Source organism: Myotis davidii, unplaced genomic scaffold, assembly GCF_000327345.1.
Source record: "Myotis davidii unplaced genomic scaffold, ASM32734v1 scaffold144, whole genome shotgun sequence".
Taxonomy (NCBI): Eukaryota; Metazoa; Chordata; class Mammalia; order Chiroptera; family Vespertilionidae; genus Myotis; species Myotis davidii.
In genome coordinates this window covers 298,616-312,255 of record NW_006297066.1, presented here as the reverse complement: position 1 = coordinate 312,255, position 13,640 = coordinate 298,616, and the positions used below count along the sequence as shown (strand labels likewise).

The 13,640-nt window shown below is 35.0% G+C and overlaps 1 protein-coding gene across 1 annotated transcript in view; it reads left to right on the top strand.

Annotated features, from left to right (window-relative positions):
- NBEA (neurobeachin) overlaps positions 1-13,640 on the top strand; it is a gene marked incomplete at its 3' end in the record, with an annotated part of 537,034 nt that overhangs the window by 300,435 nt on the left and 222,959 nt on the right. Inside the window, exon 28 of the mRNA XM_015569799.1 lies at positions 2,067-2,174. Coding sequence (XP_015425285.1) covers positions 2,067-2,174 — 108 coding nt within the window. The remainder of the gene's footprint in view (positions 1-2,066; positions 2,175-13,640) is intronic.

Genomic DNA, 13,640 nt, shown 5'->3' with positions numbered 1-13,640 from the left:
ATATGTGTACAAGGTCTTCGGTTGATTATCTCCCACCCACCCCCCTCCCCCGCCTTCCCTCTGAGATTCTGCACTCTGTTCCATGCTTCCATGTCTCCAGTTCCCTGCTTTTATGCATTTTTATGTGCTACTTTAATAAGGAAACACCTTAGTTAATTTGGGTGTGGCACTAACCTGTGTGGATTTGTACGGGTCTCATTTTTTATACTTTCTAAAAAGGAGGGATGATACAAGCTTTTTTTTTTTCTTTATTGATTAAGGTATTACATATGCCTTTATAAGGATTAAATTACATTATCGATATAGAAACATTTTGTAAAATGGTTTATAAATTAAAATGTAATTTCTTCATTTTTGCCATAAATTATGTACTTTTCTTTTATGCTGTCAATGCATTTTTTTTGTCTTTTGATAAATATTGTTAGCCTATTATTTAAATTAAATCACTGAGGTTTATAGAGGTTAATATCTCACCTGAGGTTATATTGCTGGTAAGTTTTGGAATTATAATGTAAACCAAATAACTATCAACCTTCAAATACTATGCTCTTTTTACTGTCCTGTGCTACAGTGGAAATCATCTTAATTTTTGGAACAAAATATCATAATTGAGGTCTATAGAGAATTAGAAAGAGGCCTATTTATTTTTAATCATAATAACAGCAAGTTATTTTATTTATAGGAATTATATTCTGTACATTACATATATTACCTAGTTTAATTCATGCAATTAAAAATTATTTACTGATTTGAGATGGAGGGGGTAGAGGAGAGAGAAAAAAAGAGAGAGAGAGAGGAGAAAGATATCTATTTGTTGTTCCACTCATGTATGCATTCATCGGTTGCTTCTTATATATGGCCTGACCAGGTATTAAACCCCACAACCTTGGGGAATTGAACTCACAACCTTGCATATCAGGATGACCCTCTAATCAACTAATTCATGCAATTCTTAACATATTGTGTCCATACAGTTCTTAATATGTTGTGTGTGTAAGTGAAGAAGTACTAGATTGAGTTTCAGGAAACTTGACTCTGTTATTAGTTTGCTGTGAGACATTACAAATAATTTGTCAATTTTTGTATCTTCATGTATAAAAAGCATTTTGATGGTAATAACCTTTAATGTCTTTCAGCTTTAATATTAAGGCTATGTTTGTATTTTTTCAGTTTACCTTTTTCTAACTTGTGTAGCTCATGAAATGGTCACACAAATAAAATCTCACATAATAATGTAACATAATAATCTATATATATAAAAGGCTAAGCGACCGGCTGACTGGCTGGTAGATATGATGTGCACTGACCACAAGGGGGCAACACTCAATGCAGGAGTTGCTGCTCAACAGTAACTTTGCAGAATGCTCTCTTGCACTCTGGGACCCCTCAGGGGATGTCAGACTGCTGGTTTCGGTCTGATCCCCTGCAGGCCAGGCCGAAGGACTCCACCTGCTGGAGGGACCCCACTCACTCCACAGACATCCTTCGAGCCCTGGTGCTGCCCCAGGTGCAGCTGGCTGGGGAGGGACCAAGGGAGGTAGACTCCAGGGAGTGTCCAGCCTGTCTCACCCAGTCCTGCCCCACCGGCCTCCTTCTAATTAATTTCCTTTCAATGTGCATGAATCCATGCATTGGGCCTCTAGTTTTATATAAAAAGCATGATGGTTAAATGAAACCCAGTGACTCAAAGAGATTTATTAACTAGAGGTAGGGATTGAGGCCCAATAAATTTTAGTAATAAGCTCAAGGTCACACAGCAGAAATTTAGAGCCCAGATTTTCTGAAGTCCAAAATCAGTCTTTTCTTCCACAATCTTACCCATTTTTCTAAGTCTATCTTGGTAGCTCTGGTAATAAAAAACAAGAATACTAGGAAAGGAAATCAACAAGATACAGGAGAACAGAAAATGAGTCTTATAATAGAGTATTGTTGTCATTAAATTTTATCCAGTGATGAGGAGTTAAAGAACATGGATAATTTGATGCCTAAATTAGAGAAATTATACTACTACATAAATTTATGTATTGTGCTATTATGTTTTTACAATTGGGTATCTTTTTTTTTAGAATTCATTAGAAAATGTTCCAGGTAACCTTTCTCCTATTAAGGACCCTGATAGACTTCTTCAGGATGTCGATATTAATCGCCTGCGTGCCGTTGTGTTTCGGGATGTGGTAAGTTATGCCTCCTTGATGTCCCAGGGGAAAACCTTCCATTGTCATTTGTGTAAAATGATTTAAATTTTAGAAGAAATCTAGATATTAAAACTAAAGATCCCAATGTTAGCAATTGTGAGGTTTATAACATACTTCTGTTTATAAAACAATTGAGCCTTAGCTTTCTCTGAAAGCTTGTTGATATATTTTTAAAATTATGTGAAATTTTGATATAAGTTGTATATAAATAAACATTGTAATTCAACTTACATTGAATCACCTACTCTCTTTTAGTATTCCCTGCTCCATGTATAGGTACTGAATAGTTTGTTATCATCAATGTTCCTTGTATTATAGATAAAGAGGATTAATTCATTATGGTATTACTGGTTTTACTTTTAAAAGAAGAATCTGCATTTAAAAAATATATTTTATCTATAAGAAATTGAGTTAGAAGGGTAGTTTGGTAAAACTTTAAAAAAAAGCTTAAGGAGACAGTTTCATGGAATACTTCAATTATATCACCAATTACTCAAGAAAAGCAAAAATAAGATTGGTGTATTTCAGAGCAGATTCAATATGACAGTACTGCTTAATATAGTTACTATTTACCAGCCACTTTGGATTCTAGTTTTCTTTTCTTTTAATTTTTATTAATTGTTTTTAATTACAGTTTACAATGAATATTATTATGTATTAGTTTCAGGTATATAGAATTATTTTAATTAATGATTTATGAAACATAGAAGAAAGTTTATGTTTTAAATTTATACTTAATAAATTGGCATACTTTAGAATGGCTGAAGTATCTGTAAGTCATATAGTATAATATTATATGGTAGTAATATACAATATAAAAATAATCTTATATGTATCAGTTCTTATAAATCACTTTGAAAATTATAAATATATCAACACAAAAATAGGCATTAGACATAAAATATGAGACTTAAGGTAATAAACTATGATAAAAATATCTCACTTATAATAATCACCAGTAGTCAAAGGAATGCAATTAAAAACAAAAGTGAGATATTTTTACTATTCAGTAAACTAAAATGTAAAACTTTTTTAAAAAATATATATTATTGATTTTTTACAGAGAGGAAGGGAGAGGGATAGAGAGTTAGAAACATCGATGAGAGAGAAACATGGATCAGCTGCCTCCTGCACACCCACTACTGGGGATGTGCCTGCAACCAAGGTACAAGCCCTTGACCGGAATCAAACCCGGGACCCTTCAGTCTGCAGGCTGATGCTCTATCCACTGAGCCAAACCGGTTAGGGCTAAAATGTAAAACTTTTAATACCAGCATTGCAAGGGTACATTAAAATATGCCATCATCCTATATAATAAAAGGGTAATATGCAAACTGACCCTAATGGTGCAATGACCAGAATGACTGCTCAACCAGTCACTATGAGGTGCACTGACCACCTCTAGGTCCCTTTCCCCGGCCAGCAGGCTCCGATTGCCCGATGGCAAACGGGGAACCGGGGGTGGGTGGTGGGGTACTCGGGTGGTGCCAGGCCAAGGCCCCACCCCACCAGTCGCCTCACACACAGAGGGCCCATGGCAGGGGCGGGGCTGGCAAGTTTGTGGGAATGGCCAACCTCTCAGTCCCTTCCCGGGACATCAGGCTCCGATCGCTGGATGGCAAACGGGGAACCGGGGTGGGTGGCGGCAGGGGGTAGGGCTGGCTGTAGGCAGCCAAGGAAGATGGCCCTGATTGCAGGCCAGACCTAGGCACCGTACCCATGAATGAATTTCGTGCTCCTGGCCTCTAGTATATAGATATGTATGTGTTTATACATACATATCTATCTCACTGGTAGGAATAGAAATTGGATAAACATTTTGAATAGTCAATATGTGTTAAAACTCTCATAAATATTGGTGCCATATAATCCATTGGTCTTGCTCAGAAGTATTTAATCTCATGTGCTCATCAGATATTCCTACAGGAAATTTGGCAACATTGTAAATATTTAACAATAGAGTTTCAGCCTAATAAATCATAGTATATTTATTCAAGAGGAAAACTATGCAAGCCATTAAAATCATATTTTTGAGGGAAATTTAATGACATGGAAAAACACCCATGATACGTTCTAAGGGAAAGCAGCAGTAAACAAAAGCACTTATATTACACAAATATTACATTTGTATGCTGAATATATGTGCATGTACATCTTTATTAAAAAAAAAAATACTAGAAAAAATATATCAAAATACTACCAGTACTTATCTCTAGTTTTTATTTTGTGCTTAATCCTTTTATATTTTTGTATATTCAAATTTTTAATGATAAACCCATATTTCTTTGTAATTAATAAATGATAAAGAGATTTTAAAAATAGGAGATAAAACACATGATAGTATAAAAACAATGATGTGAAAATCTTATCATAATCTGATTTGTAATCTAGACTTGGAAAAACATCACTTATTAACAATTTGACCATTTAGAAATGGAAATTATTCATCTTGAAAAAAATATTTTGTGGAAAAAATGCTTTTAAAATGAAGAATGATTAAACATAGAGCATATCTTTATCTCCAAGAGGAACAGTCAGATCTAACAAGTGTGACATTGTGTTTTAATAGTTAGTAAAGTCTGCATTAGGTGATTATGGTAAATTATGATAATTTTGGTAGATAATGACATATTTTTAAGAAATATAGATGTTTTATAAATATGTTGGATAACCAAGCAGTGACACTTAGTTTTATTCTTGAAGGAAAGTAATTAAGTGTTCCTACATGTATCTTACAGGAATATAACTTGTGTTCATTGAGTTTACAGTATGTATTAGAAACTTAATATATATTATCCTAAGCTTCCAGTTAATGGTTAAGAGATAGTTAAGACTCAGAAAGATTAAGATCACACAGCTGTTATGAGGTAGTAGATTAGAATTCAAAGGTAGATCTTTCCAAACTGTTCTCTTTTTTCATCATCATATTTCACAGATTCTAAGACACTTTTTTTCTCACTTATAAATCATCTGTGAAATTTGAAAATTACAAATTTTAAAATTATACATTTTAGAGGTAATTGTAGATATTATGCTAAGCATTCTACTTGACTTGAATTTTTTATGAATCCATAGTCATTTACTAGCCTTAATTTCAGAAACAAATTAGATTTAAAAAAATTAGGTTTTTAAAGAAAAGTACATGTATATACATATGGGTATAGACAGAAAACTAAGTGATAGGATATAATCTTGGGGTGGAAAACTATTTCTTTTTTTTCCATAGTCTTTGGTCTTTGTCAACTATTTTACTTTTTAAGATATAATTTTTTTAGTAAGACTACCTCTCTCTCCCTCTCTCTCCCTCCCCCCGCCTTCTGAAAGATTAAGGATTTTCATGTTTTTCAAGGATTTCTGAGTTTTGTTGACCCTGAAAGAAAGTGAATGCTACTATAGTGGCAAGAAGGAACATTTGATAACATGTCAAAGAAAAAATTCCTTTCTTGCTCTCATTTGTTTTCAGTGGTAAAGACATTGCTGATTTTTTTAATTTAAAATTTTTATTATTGACACTATCGCAGATGTCCTACATTCCCCGCCCCCCTCCCTTTGTCCACTTCTACCCAGCTCCTGTCCCACCCCATATCCCACTTAACCCTCCCTACACTATTGTCTGTGTCCAGGGGCTATGCATATATGTTCTTTAGCTAATCCCTTCACCTTCCTTTACCTAGTACTCCGTACCCTACTCTCCTGTGACATTTGTCAGTCTGTCCCATGTATCCATGATTCTGGTTCTATTTTGTTCATCAGTTTATTTTGTTCATTAGATTCCTCTTTTAAGTGAAATCATCTGTTATTTGTCTTTCTCTGACTCGCTTATTTCCCTTAGCATAATAATCTTCAGGTCCATCCATGTTGTCACAAAGGGTAAGAGTTCCTTTCTTTTACAACCATTGTAGTAGTTCATTGTATGAGTATACCACAGTCTTTTATTCACTAATCTACTGATGGGCACTTGGGCTGTTTCCAGATCTTGTAAATAATGCTACTGTGAACATAGGAGTGCATTTATGCATTCTGATTGCTATTTCAGGATGCTTAGGATGTATACCCATAAGAGGGATCACTGTGTCAAAAGGAAGTTCCATTTTTTAATTTTTTTGAGGAACCTCTATACTGATTTCCACAGTACCTGCTCAGTCTGCATTCCCACCAGCAGTGTCTGCATTCCCACCAGCAGTGTACTAGGATTCCCTTTATTCTCCATCCTCACCAGCACTTATTATATGTTGATTTATTAATAGTAGCCATTCTGGCAGAGGTGAGGTAATACTTCTTTGTAGTTTTAATTTGCCTTTCTCTGGCGATTAGTGACTTTGAACATTTTTTCATATGTATCCTGCCCATCTGTATGTCCTCTTTGGACAAGTGTCTATTCAGTTCCTTTGCCCATTTTTTGATTTTGTTAATCCTCACCCCAGGATATTCTTCCACTGATTTTTAGAGAGAGTGGAAGGGAAGGTGAGAGACACACAGAGAGAGAAACATCAATGTGAGAGTGACACATTGATTGGTTGCTTCCTGCATGCGCCATGACTGGGGCCTGGGATGGAGCCTGCAACATAGGTACTTGCCTGAGAACTGAATTGAAACCTGGACCCTTCAGTCTGCGGGCTGTCACTATCCACTGAACCAAACTGGCTAGTGCCCTTAGCCCATTTTTAAATTGGATTTTTGTCTTCCTGGTGTTGAGTTGTGTAAGTTATTTATATATATTGGAGATTAAACCCTAATCAGATGAATCATTGGCAAATGTGTTCTCCCATACCGTAGGTTCCCTTTTTGTTTTGTTGACGGATTTTTTTGCTGTACAGAAGCTTTATAGTTTGATGTAGTCCCATTTGTTTATTTTTCCCTGTGTTTCCTTTGCCCTTGGAGATATATTGGCAAAAATATTGCTCTGAGAGATGTCTGAGAGTTTACTGCCTGTTTTTTCTTCTAGGATTTTTATGGTTTAATGACTTACATTTAAGTCTTATTCATTTTGAGTTTATTCCTGTATATGATGTAAGTTGGTGGTCTAGTTTAATTTTTTTGTCATGTACCTCTCCGTTTTTTCCCAACACCGTTTATTGAAGAGACTGTCTTTACTCCATTGTGTGTTCTTGCCTCTATTGTCAAATATTAATTGATTTCTGATAGAAAGTGACCATATATGTAATGGTTGTTTCTGGGCTCTCTGTTCTGTTCCATTGATCTATCTGCTAGTTTTATGCCAATATCATGCTATTTTGATTACTATGGCCTTGTAATATAGTTTGATATCTGGTAGTATGATTCCTCCAACTTTGTTCTTCTTTCTCCAGATTACTGAGGCTATTTAGGGTATTTTTTGGTTCCATATAAATTTTTGCAATATTTCTTCTAGATCTGTAAAATATGCCATTGGTATTTTAATAGGAATCACATTGAATCTATATATTTCTTTGGATAGTATGGACATTTTAATGATATTAATTGCTCCAGTCCATGAACATGGTATATGCTTCCACTAGTTTGCATCTTCCTCTCTTTCTTTCTTCAATGTCCTGTAGTTTTATGAGTACAGATCTTTTACCTCCTTGGTTAAGTTTATTCCTAGGTACCTTATTTATTTTGTTTGTTGCAATAGTAAATATGATTGTTTTCTTCGTTTCTCTTTTTGAGAGTTTATTATTGGTGTATAAAAATGCAGTCGAGTTCTGGATAGTAATTTTGATCCTGCTAATTTGTAGGATTCACTTATTAGATCTAGTAGTTGTTTTGGTGTGGGTTTTTTTTGTGTGTGGACTCTTTACAGTTTTCTAAGTACAATGTAATGTCATCTGTGACCAATGCTCAGATGAATCATTGGCAAATGTGTTCTCCCATACCGTAGGTTCCCTTTTTGTTTTGTTGACGGATTTTTTTGCTGTACAGAAGCTTTATAGTTTGATGTAGTCCCATTTGTTTATTTTTCCCTGTGTTTCCTTTGCCCTTGGAGATATATTGGCAAAAATATTGCTCTGAGAGATGTCTGAGAGTTTACTGCCTGTTTTCTTCTATGATTTTTATGGTTTCATGGCTCACAATTAAGTCTTTTCTTCATTTTCAGTCTAATCTTGTGTATGGTGTAAGTTGGTGGTCTAGTTGTATTTTTTTGGCATGTACCTGTTCATTTTTTCCCAACACCATTTATTGAAGAGACTGTCTTTACTCCATTGCTTTATTAAAAATGGGTGTTGGAATTTGTCGAATGCTTTTTTGGGGTCTATTGATACGATCATGTGATTTTTGTCTTTCAATTTGTTTATTTAATGTATCACATTTATTGATTTGTGTAAATTGTACTAGCCTTATTCCCCAGAATAAATGTCAGTTAGTCATGGTGTATGATCTTTTTAATGTATTGCTGAATCTCATTTACTAATATTTTGTTGAGGCTTTTAGCATCTATGTTCATCAGGGATTTTGGCCTATAATTATCTTTCTTTGTAATGTGTTTCTCTGGTTTTGAAATTAGCATAATGCTGGCCTCATAAAAAGAATTTGGAAGTCTTCCCTTCTCAAGAATATTTTACAATAGTTTGGGAAGGATTGCTGTTTATTCTTCTTAATGTTTGGTAAAATTCTCCTATGAAACCATCTGGTATGGAACTTTCATTTATGAGTTTTTGATACTTCCTTGGTTAAGTTTATTCCTAGGTACCTTATTTATTTTGTTTGTTGCAATAGTAAATATGATTGTTTTCTTCGTGTTTCAATTTCATTAGTTGTTATTGGTCTATTCGGATTTCCTAATTCATCCTGATTGAGTTTTAGAAGAGTATATTTCTAGGAATTTGGCCATTTCACCCAGGTTGTCCAATTTGCTGGCGTATAGTTATTCATATTATTTTCTTACAGTCCTTTGTATTTCTGTGAGGTCAGTTGTTACTTTGCCTTTTTCATTTCTGATTTTATTTATTTGGCTCCTTTCTCTTTGTTTCTTGGTGAATCTTGGTAACAGTTTATCAATCTTGTTTATTTTCTCAAAGAACCAACTCTTGGTTTTCTTGATTTTTTGTATTTTTTTTTAAACTCTATGTCACTAATTTCTGTTCTGGTCGTTATTACTTTCTTTCTCTTCTTTTCTTGTGTGTGAGAGAGAGTGTGTGTGTGTGTGTGTGTGTGTGTGTGTGTGTGTGTGTGGTTTTTTTCTAGTTCTTTTAGGTGTATAGTTAGATTGTTTATTTGAAGTTTTTCTTGCTTCCTGATGTAGGCTTGTAATTCTATGAACTTCCCTCTCAGAATTCTTTTGCTGTATCCCATAGATTTGGGTTATCGTGTGTTCATTTTCATTTGTTTCCACAGTTATTTATATATTCTTTGATTTCTTTGGTAATTCATCCCTTATTCAATAATATGCTATTTAGCCTCATGTGTTTTAGTATTTTTGAGTATTTTGTTGTAGTTTATTTCTTGTTTCATGCCATTGTGGTTCAAGAAAGATGCTTGGTATGATATCAATCATCTTGAATTTGTTAAGACCTATTTTTTGTTCTAACATGCGTGTCTATTTTGAGAATGCTCCATGTGCACTTAAGGAGAATATATATTCTGCTCCTTTGGGATTAAATGCTCTGTAAATATCAACTAAATCCATCTGATCAACTTTGTCATTTAAGGTCACTGTTTTCTTGTTGGTTGAAGATCTATCCAGTGATGACAGTGGGATGTTATAGTTCCCTACTATGACTGTGTTGCTGCCAATCTCTTCCTTAAAGTCAACCAAGAGGTTTTTGTTCTTTTTGTTTATTGGGTTTTTTTGTTTTAATATTTAGGTACTCCTATATTGGTTGCATATATGTTTACTGGGGTCATGTCCTCTTGCTGTATAAATCCCTTTAGTATTATGTAGTGACCTTCATTGACTCTTGTTATGGCCTACGTTGCCAAATATTAGTATTGCTATCTCAGCTTATTTTTTGTCTCCATGTGCACGGAATATTGCTCTCCATTCTTTCACTTTCAGTCTGTGTGAATCTTTTGTTCTGAGGTGGGTTTCTTGAAGGTAGCATATGTATGGGTCATGTTTTCTTAGCCATTCAGTCACATTATATCTTTTAACTAGAGTCCCGATGCACAGAATTCATGCAAGAGTAGGCCTTCCATTCCTGGCCTGCCGACACCGGCTTCCCTCTGGCATCCGGGACCTGGGCTTCCCTCCAGCACCCAGAACCCAGGCTTCCTTCTGGCTGCCTGCAGGCACCCAGGACCTGGGCTTCCCTCGAAGCCCGGGCTTCATCCAAAGGTAGTCCAGAAGAACGTCAAGTCTAATTAGCATATTATGCTTTTATTATTATAGATTGGAGTATTTACACTATTTACTTTATTATTAGATACTTATTTATTGCCATTTTTATTCTTTATGCTTGTGTTTCTCTCTGTTTTTATTTCCTCTTCTTTTTTAAGCTGGACCTTTACAATTTCTTGCAATGCTGGTTTGGAGATAATCAACTCCTTTAGCCTTTTTTGGGGTCCAGGAAACTTTTTTGCCTTCACTTTTAAATGATAGCCTTGCTGGATAGAGTAGACTTGGTTTCAAGCCCTTGCTTTTCATTATTTTGAATACTTCAAGTAATTCTTTTCTGGTCTGAAGTGTTTCTGTTGAAAAATCTGCTGACAGCCTTATGGAAACCCTCTTGTAGTTAACTAACTTTTTCTTTCTTTCTGCCTTTAAAATTCTCTTTGTCTTTAACCTTTGCCATTTTAATTATGATGTGTCTTGCTTTGGGTCTATTTGGGTTCATGTTGATTGGGACTCTCTGAGCTTCCTGAACTTGTGTGAGTTTTTCCTTAACCGGGTTAGGAATGTTTTCTGCCATTATTTCTTCAAACAGGTTTTTTTATCCCTTGCCAACTTCCTTCTCCTGCTATACCTTTTTTTAAAAAAAATAAATTCTTATTTCTTTTGTTGCTCTGATTGAATTTGTGTTTTCTACCTTGTCTCCAAATGGCTGATTCGATCCACTGCTTCATCCAGCCCCCTACCAGTGTATTCTTAATCTCAGATATTGTATTTTTCATTTTCAACTGGTTCGTGTTCATGGTTTCTATGTACTTTTTCATGCTTATATAGTTTCCACTAAGTCTTGTGTAGTTCCCATTGAACTCTGTCTTATAAATTCCTTGCCTTCATTTAATTAACTCTATCTATGGAGATTCTTCATTTGGGGGTTGTTTCTTTGTCTCCCTGTTTTAGGTGTTTCTTTGTTATTGTTTCTATGTATTAGAATTGCTATTACTCCCAGTCATAATGCAGTGGCTTTATGTAGTAGGTATCCTGTGGGACCTAGTGTAGCAGTCTGCTTGATCTCCTGAACTGAATGTTCTAAGGGTATTGGGTATTTCAGCTCTCCTGTTTTAACTGAGTCTTGACTGTTTTTGTCTCAAAGACATTGCTAATATAAACCTACATGAACTGTTTAAGATTTGTGTGGCAAAATTGAATATATGGTAAAAAAGAAAGAAGTGGCTTTAAAAAAACAACAACTTCATTTTCAGTGTTCTCTAGTATGCAAAATTGAAAGGAAATTTGTCCTAGGTCACCAGTGTCCAAAATTATATAAACTGAAACTAATTTTAATCCTTAGGAATTAAATTTAAAGTTTTCCAACATCCTGGTTGAAGCATTATAGTTTTTAAAGGATTTCAGTTATTTAATTATATTACTAATTCAAGATTGCATAGTGGAGAACCCCATTTCTTAAGCCGATGGGAGAAACATAATAAAGTTCATGTTTTCTTAACAATAAAATACATAAGAAAGTCAATTAACCTGTATAAACATCAGTTGTTCTCCAGATGTTTAGCCTCTATCTATATTGTTATTCTTTTTCAAAGATAGAATAGGGAATAACCAGCACAATTATTTTGAAGATCTGAGTTTGAAAAGAAATGGCAACTATTTACATACCATATTTAAAGGAGATTTTAGCTTGGCTAGGACAACAGTAAATATTATTTGCAGCTCTACAACTTGGTGGTTGAAATCAATTCATTTCACACATATTTGTTAAAGGCCTGTTAATTGTCTGGAACTGAGTTTCCAATGGTGGAAATAAAAAGTGACATGGGCTTTTATGGTGTATCACAGCTTGAGCTGCATTCGCATTTATTCTTGGTCACTATTGTTTGTTTGTTTGACTGTACTCACGTCCTTTATAATAACCATTTAAACTTTTGTATTTTTACCTTTTTCTGTATATATATTCCATTAGCATTGTAATGCAAGTAGTATGCATTTTAAACACATCATAAGAAAGCTCTCAACCACTGAATATGAAATACTAAATTCAAATGCCAGAACAAGTTTAATCTGTTTTAGTCATTTTTACCATTAGCTATACTGATTTTGTTTCATAGTATTAAATCATCATTTCTTGTTTACTTTCTTTTCTGACAAATGCACATACATTTTGATTTTTGTTTATATTGTACTTAAATGTAATAATACAACGAACCCATTAATAGAGTCACTAGACTTTAATGCATGTTTGTTTTCCTTATTTTTATGATACTAATTTTTACCAGTTATCTATGGGGCACAGTACATGCAGTTTTGGTTTGAAGTATCACTTATATTAGCTTGGAAAAAGGCTAACCATTTACATTTGCTTATTTAAATATGGTCTAATTTGGTAGTGGTCTTACAGGTAATATAAATTTGCCTTCTTCTCCTTCTCCTCCTCCTCCTCCTCCTCCTCCTCCTTCTTCTTCTTCTTCTACTTCCCCTCCTCCTTCTCCTCCTCCTCCTCCTCCCTTCCAACCCCCCTCTCCAACCCTCTTCCCTCTGAGATTTGTCAGCTTGTTCCATGTTTCCATGCCTCTGATTCTATTTTATTCATTATTTTATTTTGTCCATTAGATTTCTTGTTCATTTATTTTGATTTTTTAGATTCAATTGTTGATAGATATGTTTTTATTGTTCATATTTTTTTTATCTCCTCCTCTTCCTCCTCCTCCTCCTCCTCCTTCATTCTTTTCCTTCATCTTCTTCTCCCTCTTCCTTCTTCTCCCTCCTTCATTCTCCTTTCTTCCTCTTTCTCCCTCCTTCTTCCTTCTTCCTCCTTCCTTTTTCCTCATTCTTCCTCTCCTCCTCCTCTTCCTCTTCCTCCTCCTTCTTCATTTTCCTTCTTAGCAGTTTTTCCCTATAAGATGGTTGTCTAAGCTTTTTGGCTAGAGCTTTCAAGGTAATATGGAGCTCTTACATTTTTGCAAAGCATGCTTATTATAAAATTATCTTCTCTGCTAGACTGCAAGTTGCTTTTTATAAAACTACTAGGGGCCCGGTGCACGAAATTCGTGCACTGGGTGGGGGTGGGGGGAGTGTCCCTCAGCCCAGCCTGCCCCCTCTCACATACTGGGAGCCCTCAGGCGTTGACCCCCATCAATCTCCAATTGCAGGATCGGCCCCTTGCCCAGGCCTGACGCCTCTGCCAG